The following is an 8,406-nucleotide window of genomic DNA, read 5'->3' on the forward strand; positions in this document are numbered from 1 at the left end:
AGGGTTACTAATATTTTCCCCTGTTGTGCCTGTGTGTTATTACAGTTGAGACACTGACTGAGGCCTGCTGTGCTCTCCTCCACCAGGACCAAAGCTGAGCGCGTTGCGCCCTCGCGTGGCCGCGTCCCGTTACTGCAGCCAGGGCCACTGTTTACCGTTGCTAGGTTACAAAGTCAGCAGAACCGAGTGATTTTAGCCCAGCGGGTCTGACGAACAGCCACCTGTCCTGTCAGGTTTTCCTTTAAGAAGTATTGTTTACCATGTCGGGGGCTAAAGCAGACAAAGCTCCGGTGGATCTGGTCCATCAAAACGCGATCCACGTGGAGACGGTCCGCAAGGAGCTCAGGACCCTGCGGCTCCACACGCACTTCAGCCTCAGCCCGCACAAAAAACGTAAGTAGCAGACAGGCCTATGCACTCTTCAGGCCTGCAGATAGTTTGTGCATGCCAATCCACAGAAAAATTATCAGATGGATATTAACTGGGCTCAGCTGTTTTCCCTCCACAGGGAAGAAACACCGAGTTGTCTCATTTCCGACGGAATATGCAACGTTGCTGCGCAGAATTTAAATCAGAAATAAATGAAAATGATTCACAGAAACAGTCGAGGATTGTCCAACTAAACACTGACAGCCCCACAGCGCACAAACTTCACTGCAGTTTATTTTCCGCCCTGTTTGATTTTCCCTTCTCACTGTCTTTATTCGTGGGACTGCAAAATGACAAAAGTAATAAGCTAAAGCCTTTTCAGAGCTGCATTAAAGACCTCACTGAGATGATTAGCAGCTTTTGGGGGGGGAAAAAAAAAAAAAAAAAGGAACTATAGCCTACATACAACAATAGTGGCATAATAATCAATAGCCTACCGATAATGGCAACTTCAAAACTATGAACTATGAGAATATGCAGTAATACAATTTCAAAATAATAACAATTATAGGACATTGTCAAAAACATTGTGTATGTTTTGGCTCAGATCTTAGTAGCCTATGCCTAACAAGTTATCATTCTCTCTCTCTCTCTGTGTGTGTGTGTGTGTGTGTGTGTGTGCGTACATGTGGCTGACTCCCTTGCCTCTCAGTACATCCCATTCAAGACAAGCCCATGTCCAAAAAACCACAAGAGGTGGACATAGAGGACTGTAAGTTTACCCTGCAACCCTTCCCAACACTGACGGCTCTAGTTTCATAAATATTCTGTTGTGGGCTTAAATTCTGCTGTATTCTAGTAAGATAACACAGCTGACTGTAGAGATAGCTTTGATGATTAATTCACCCACTGTCTTCATGTACTTATTGCAAGTACGGGTCAGGAAGGTGAAGCAGCCAGAAGCCTACATCTGCAGGCTCCACACATACAGGATCTGCAGGAACCAAACCTGGGCTTCCTCTGTGATGGGACAGCGTTAACCTCTGAGCCCCTGTGCAAATTAAATTTCTAGTATAATCCAAGCAGAAAACACAGCGCTGTTGGATTCCTACTGTGTCCTGTCTGGTAACAGAGGTCAAACTCAGGAGCCGTTAAGATGGTTCGATGTTTAACACTGTAGCCTCACAGCTTTTTTGCGAGTTTGCCTTTCTCCCTGCGTTCATGTGGTTTCTTGTTGGGTATTAGATTTGTTACCATGTCCCACTAAATATGGTGGACAAGAGACTCTTAACTGTCCATAGAGATCAATGAAAATGTCTGTGTTTGCCCTGTAATGGATTGGCAGCCAGTTGATATTTAAGTTAAGCCTCTCTTTTCCAGCGGACTTCATTACAGCTTTCCACACGGCTCGCCTGGAACCTACAAAGAAGTACACCCACCCACAGACGGAGAGTCAGGCGATAGGATGGATATCAACGCCACTGGTAAGAAAATCTACAAGGGCATTTCTATGGAATAAAAACTGAATAAATAATGATTTGGGCATGGTGTGGTTCTAATTCAGAAAAAGCAAATGGCATCACCTGAAAGTCAACAAGCATTAAGGGGGTTCCTATAATCCAAACCATGACCATAAACCAAATGTAAGCATGAAAAAGGTAGCACTGCCACGAACTCATTGATAAAGCTCTGTATAGAGAGACTGGCAGCATTTGAGGGCTAAACTTTAGCTTTAAACATATTTAAAATGATCAAACATGATGGCTGCATTTGTAAAAAATTACAGAGGTTAGATTAAAACTGAGTTGTACATGTAAATGCAAGCTGTGAATTGTCAAAAACCTTTTCTTCTTCTACAAGAGTCCTTGAAACACCTCTAAACCTGGACATTTCCCCTTTTTCCCCCCCAGATTGTGTCGGACCGCAGTGACAGAAGATTCCACTTCCACAGACAGGGCTCAGATGTCTCCAAATACATGGAAACAGCCAGTCGCTTCTTAAAATAGACCCAGAATCAGTTCAACAGCACGGAGACAACACAAAGTTTGGGGAGAGGGACGTATGGCATCTCAATGTATGAGCCCAACATTTTGCTGACTGCTGTCCTCCTTTTCTAAATTTATCACTGGTCACAAACCGTGTTTATATTATCACCTCCAGCAGCAGAATGCATCACAGTCTTTACTGTTTAGAGTGATCTTAGCTAAATGACATCAAACCTGTGCAAGACCGCTTTTTGTGTGTACATCAAATAGACAGATGGCGGTGGGAAATTGAGGATCTAAACAGGCAAATGGTGAACATCTATTTTCAGATTTATTTGTTCAGAGAGTCAAGATGCAAAGGACATTGCCGAAAACTGTCCTTTTTTCCATTTCCATCTCTGTAAACAAAGAAAAACGCTTGCAGAAGAAAACATTTGCTCAGGTCTATAAAACGCGCATTTGCCCCATCACATACTAATCATATTAATGAATGGGAAAGGGCAAAAGTGACAGCTGCTCAATATTATAAAATGTCACGTCACATGGGAAAGAATCAAGGAGCTGGCTGTGGAATTAGAAAAAAAAAAAAAAAAAAAAAAAAGATTTCACAAAACTCCAAAGAAGATTCAGTTTAACTCATATAGGTGGCCGGACTGTGTAATCATGAGAAAACAAACAATCTGCATAAACTGAATATACATTTCTCCATGTCCATAACAAAGACAAAAAAAAAAAAAAAACATTTCTTAACATGCAAATTCATTTTTCTTTCACAACCCTTGGGGGAGTATAGCTGGTTGCCTCTGTGCAGTCAACCCTTATCTCTGCAACGTCTCAGCCAGCTACATCCTTTGAGTCCGTCTCCTCAGCATTGAGCCCTGACGGGTCTTTTTCCATAGCTGGTCCAGGGCAAACAGAGTCCTCCAAAGCGCTCCAGAAAGGCTTTCTGGATGATATACTGTATGTACAAGAAACTCTCCTGTCCTCTCCAACAAGCCTTCTGAGGTTTAGTGAGAAGGCACTTGGAAAATGTTTGAGAAAATCCTGCCAAGATGCGAGTCCAGCCCCTTGACCTGTCCACATCAGCTGGACGCTTCAGTCTGTTTTTAGGAGCGAGACTTCATCTTCTTGCGTACGGACTTGCCCGGCCGCTTCTGAAAACCAGAGGGAAACAATTGAGCTTATAGGAAAAGCAATCACTTCCTTGTTAAAAAAAAAAAAAAAAAAAAAATCTACTTTTAATAAACCACATGGCACTGTCAACCAGCAGTGTGTCTCAGTTACTTACATTGTGTTTTCCTCCTTTGCCTTTCTTCCCTCCTGGCCCACCTTTCCCATGAGCCACCTTGGCCCTGAAACTGGACACGTCATTGTGGCTCTCCTTGGTGTTCCACTTCTTGCCGCTCTTCTTGCCACCGAAGCCAAACTTCTGGTCTTTGTATTTTCGCTTCGCGTTGGGGCTGCAAATGTGGCAATGTAGTGTCAGCTTTCGTGGAAATGCCTGACGCTCTGGTGCAAAGACACGCAGAGCTTGATATTTCTCAAGTGTGCGCAGGTGAGGCAGTACAAGCTTACCCCTTCTTGTTCAGTGCCTTCTTGTTGGCCTGAGAAGATCCCTGAGCGGTCTTTTGGTCTCCTTCCAAGAAATCCAGTTTGTCAGTCATTCCTAGTAGAGGGACAATCAGAAATGTAAAGCTCCAAACTAAATCCAGTGCCCTTAATGTAAACTACTAAACAGACAGTACAATTAGACATACTGCAAAACAAACAGGGTGAAAACATGGGTAAGAGCCCACCTTTCTGGTACTTCTTGACGGCGGTCATCATAGCTCTCTTCTCCTTCTGTCTCTTCTGTATCACCTCTATTTGGACCTGGTGCACATTTAAAACTTATGGTAACTTCTCCAGTGAAAAAAGAAGACCATTTGGCTGCAGCTGCCCAAAACTAGACAAATCAACAAGAAAGCTGTGGGTGTCCCATTATGCAAACTAGGACCTTGTACAGGTTTGGTGAGGTGTACATTACTTAATGTAAATTCTGCTTTTAGTCTGTGGAGAAGCAGTCTTTATCTGTCATCTAGGGGTGACATTTTTTGCAGATGCTGTTATGGCTTCTGTTTGCACAAACCTGCCATTAGAATGACACTATAAAAATGAGATTTTCTTGTCATTAAGCCATTTAAATGTGGGGATCAACCTAGAGAGGCTTGTAGCTGGATGGTCTAAAGTGACCATAATCGCTTCTTCCATTTCTACTCAATTGCTCCCATCTCTACTGAATATGGCAGGGGGAAAGATAAACAAATGAGGCCTTGAAACCAACCTTTTTGCCAAACTTCCTTTGCTCGCGCAGCTTCTTGGCCTTCTCCGACTTCTCCAGTATTGTCTGTTTGGCAATCAGTTTTTTCCTGATCTGAACAGAAAAGCAAAACAACAGTACATGTGACTGACTGGCTTGATTTAATCCTGAGTCATGAGTTCAGAAATGACATGCTAACTGCTAAACCTACTGGATGTGTGATTCTATTGGATGAGTTATTTTATTTTTTACTATTTCAAGAAATGAAGAGTTGATTTGTTTCATCTTTGTGCTACAGGTACTGTTAACATGCATCCTCTCGCACAAGGTGGACTATTGAAGTGTTAATTTCTTACATCTCTGCCATCCTTTGTTTTATTCTTATTCTATTTTTCTTAACTGTATCTTATTATTCACCGCTGCAATGACCAGTTTCCTCCAAAAGTCACTACATATTTAACTCTGAGTATGGCGAACCACTGCACCCTGGAGCTGAGCAGAGCCTGTTGCTCTTACCACGTGTGACAAAATCACCACCATGTCGTCTTTGTAGGAGAGACACACTTCAACAGCTCACCTTCTGCATTTGCTGATCCGACTTGGCCATCTCTGCAAAGTAATCCTCAGGCCTCTTGGTGGCTACGCCGGCCTTGTTTAGCAGGGGCAATGCCTCTAGAACGGTGGCTTGGGCTTGACGGTAGCTGCAAATCATCAAACACAAAGTCATATGAATGCACCATTAAAAAAAAAAAAAAAAAAAACTAAACTGACTATAATAAAATGTCTCTGAACACTTTCTGGAAGTCCTGAGAAAATGCCAGTGATGATATGAAGCACTAGAGTCCAACTTCATCAGTAGGTTATTATTGTGGAAGATTAATGTAAGAATATCGTCTGATCACTTCTATGAATTAACATTGGGCTTTCAACACACTGTGCATCAATTTTTGGGTCACTCACAAAAACATCTCCCTCTGGAAATCATCATCTGCGTTGACGTCTCTGTTGTCGGCTGTGGGGAGCTTCCCCTCGGCCTGGGCAACAACGTCCGCGGCAGGCGGGTTGGTCACGTCGAGCCTCTCCACCCATGGAAGCCCCTTACGGAAGTTGGCGAGGCAATGTTTCAAACCCTCCTGCATGGAAAAATATATTTCATATGATACATTATCAAATGACTGTGGCTGTTGCAGAGTCCAAAATAAACCCTCAGCAGTCACCAAATGCAGGTAAATATCATCTTTATCAATATCAAGTAAATAACCACTCTGGCCGGTAGAACAAAATTAATTTCCTACACGCGCCGGAGAAAGCTGTTGATTTGCTGTCACTTTAATCTGCTGCACTGTGTGTGTTGTGTGTCATACAGAGCTGCGTCAGCCATCATACCGTGTGATTTTTTTGCTACATTGCCATACAGGGAGTTGAAATAAACCCAGCAATGTGCAGTACAGACGCAGTAAAGAAAAAGAAAAGATGCAACCATCTGAAGAAGACTGAACATTCTACAAAAACATATTACCTTGTACACTGACTCTAAATACTGTTTCTTAGTTTTATGTGTTAGTGTTAATTCCGCTTATATTTTCAATAATAAATTCCTTAATGAATGATCTCTCTTGCACTTTAAAGGCGAATATCACTGAATGTACTTATTCAAATGTGTTGCACTTCAGTGTTGAAAAACTTTAATTACAATTTCGGCATGCAGTTGGTGTTTAAAATACTGCTGCACCGTACTAAAATACTGATTGAGAATCACACATGAGACTAAGATGACATGCTTAATAGTAATAGTAACAAATAAAATGCAATAGTAATGCAATAGTAAATGCAATAGTAAAAAGCAATTTATTATTTTTAGCTGGTAAAAAATCTGCCAGGCCATTATTTTTTTTTCCATCTACCAGCCGCATTGGCAGGTAAGCCCAAAAGTTAATTCGGGACCCTGCTTGTTAAGGAATGATAGTGTAAAAGTATGGAGCCAGAACTCTTATGTGTACTATTCTGTTTAGATTTAATTGCAGGCAGTGTGGATAGAAAAATTTACTTTCTGTAGTTGGTGTTCTTCCTCACCTGGCATTTTAAAACTCTGTGTTTTCTCAGACCTTCTCAAACAACAGTGAAGATTTCAGTCAGTATTCAAAACGATGCAACGCAACTGTGTTTTAGTTTGACTGTCAATAGGCCAGCGGTTCCTAACCTTTTTAGACTGTAACCCAATGAGACCGTATGATGTCTACATGCAACATTACAGGCTGCAAACGCAGTGTGATCAACAGTTCAGCCAAAGCATGATTCATTCTTTTCAGGTTGTTTCATTTGATGATCACAGGAACACAAAGGGCAGAAAACTATCCAGCATTTCACAGGAAAAACACAAAAATATGGCTAATATGACTAAAAATCAGAAAAAAAAATCCCATATAATAATTGATGCATTTTTCCAATAACTTGCTCGTCTCACAAAATCCCTCAAATCATCCAGAACACTTGATAACACTTTATACCTGAGGACTGATCCTTTACATTCATAACCTGTGAAGCAGCGCTGGGTCTCTGATGGTAAATAATGTGGATATATGGTGGATCAGTAGTAAATAATCTTTGTTTCCTACTCTTCATTTCAGGCTATTTGCCCAAATTCTACCTTTTCCCAAAACTGGAAATAACCAGATACATTTTCCTACACCCCTGCTGGAGCCCAGTGTGTTGTATACAAGCCTCATACAAGCTCAGGACGGTCAGACAAGCAGTCCCACATGTCACAGGTGCTGCCACCAACTCACCACATTGTTGACGTGTTTTTTGGGTTCATTCACCAGGATGTTCATCCCGGGCTTCAGCAAACCTTTGGCGAAAGCTTCTTGAAGCTGAAAAAGATAATAAATACGAGTAAAGAACAGTCTCTGATATTTAGTTTCACATCAAACTCACATCCTGCCGAGTTAGTCTGGAGACAAAATGCGCCTCAAGTGGGCTCTCGACGGGATTTCAGCCGTCCTTTGTATAATAAAAGTAACATGATTTGTAATTTGTGTGTTAGGTGACAGTGAGGTACAGACTGTCTTCTCGTGCTAACATTAGCCTGTTAGCTCTCACCTCTCCGTCGGATAAGCCGCTGTCCTCCTCCTCCTCCTCGGACTCCTGCTCGAGCTGTTCGTCTTCCTCTACGGCCTCCATGATGTCGGCGTCGACAGTCATAAGTTAAGAAAATGTGACCTGTCTGTCTTGGAAAAACTGGGAGAAATGGAGGCTGCGTGTGTTTGCCTGCTCTCACATGTACGGAGCCGCTTCACGTGGGAAGGAAACGGCTGTATTGAATGTCCCACCAGCAATATCTTCCGGCGGAACGACTCTGTAACAACGGACAGTTCCTACGGATAAATTCCACATCCTCTTTTCCGAGCATGCAGCATTAATATCACGATAATAATACTGTAATATCAATAAATGCGCTGAAATTTGACCCCGTAAATGCGTTTTTTTTTTTTTTCATGTTCAAAATTGTTATTAGAAGGAGAAGACATATTTCATTCATTTTGATTGACGCACTTTATTTCCCCCCCTTCTAAAAGGGCCTTTTCACCTCACTGTCGACACTGATAAAATAAATTAGCGTACAGGTACCGGGAGAAAAATGTCTTTTAGATAAAATACAGGGGAAAATCTCTTGTTTCATGTAAAGAATGTAGAGAAAACACACCCAGTCTCAAAAGTAATTTTATTAGGAAGATTAAAGAGGAATCCTTGTGA

General features: G+C 41.9%; 2 protein-coding genes across 2 annotated transcripts; one reads left to right on the plus strand and one right to left on the minus strand.

Moving 5' to 3' along the window:
* Positions 1-260: 260 nt before the first annotated feature.
* cfap144 (cilia and flagella associated protein 144) lies at positions 261-2,434 on the plus strand. Its single transcript, XM_030050423.1, has 4 exons — positions 261-393; positions 1,082-1,141; positions 1,750-1,853; positions 2,280-2,434. Exons 1-4 carry the CDS (start codon positions 261-263, stop codon positions 2,373-2,375), a joined length of 393 nt encoding a protein of 130 aa, XP_029906283.1. The 3' UTR covers positions 2,376-2,434.
* Positions 2,435-2,666: 232 nt separating this feature from the next.
* Positions 2,667-7,993, minus strand: ebna1bp2 (EBNA1 binding protein 2). Its single transcript, XM_030050422.1, has 9 exons — positions 7,753-7,993; positions 7,440-7,523; positions 5,614-5,786; positions 5,231-5,354; positions 4,678-4,767; positions 4,151-4,226; positions 3,930-4,020; positions 3,643-3,814; positions 2,667-3,508 (listed from the first exon to the last, which is right to left on the minus strand). The coding sequence occupies exons 1-9, from the start codon at positions 7,852-7,854 to the stop codon at positions 3,461-3,463; spliced, it is 960 nt and encodes a 319-aa protein (XP_029906282.1). The 5' UTR covers positions 7,855-7,993; the 3' UTR covers positions 2,667-3,460.
* Between the last annotated feature and the right edge of the window lie 413 nt (positions 7,994-8,406).

This window comes from Myripristis murdjan, chromosome 4, assembly GCF_902150065.1.
Source record: "Myripristis murdjan chromosome 4, fMyrMur1.1, whole genome shotgun sequence".
In the NCBI taxonomy this organism is placed as follows: domain Eukaryota; kingdom Metazoa; phylum Chordata; class Actinopteri; order Holocentriformes; family Holocentridae; genus Myripristis; species Myripristis murdjan.

Excerpts from the sequence above, each read along its gene's own strand:
- ebna1bp2 (XM_030050422.1), bottom strand. The coding sequence starts at position 7,854 with ATGACTGTCGACGCCGACATCATGGAGGCCGTAGAGGAAGACGAACAG. Across the intron at positions 3,815-3,929 it reads AAGGCACTGAACAAGAAGGG|CCCCAACGCGAAGCGAAAAT; the intron begins GTAAGCTTGTAC and ends CCACATTTGCAG. Across the intron at positions 3,509-3,642 it reads GCAAAGGAGGAAAACACAAT|AAGCGGCCGGGCAAGTCCGT; the intron begins GTAAGTAACTGA and ends TCTGGTTTTCAG.
- cfap144 (XM_030050423.1), top strand. The coding sequence starts at position 261 with ATGTCGGGGGCTAAAGCAGACAAAGCTCCGGTGGATCTGGTCCATCAA. Across the intron at positions 394-1,081 it reads CCTCAGCCCGCACAAAAAAC|TACATCCCATTCAAGACAAG; the intron begins GTAAGTAGCAGA and ends CTTGCCTCTCAG. Across the intron at positions 1,854-2,279 it reads GATGGATATCAACGCCACTG|ATTGTGTCGGACCGCAGTGA; the intron begins GTAAGAAAATCT and ends TTTCCCCCCCAG.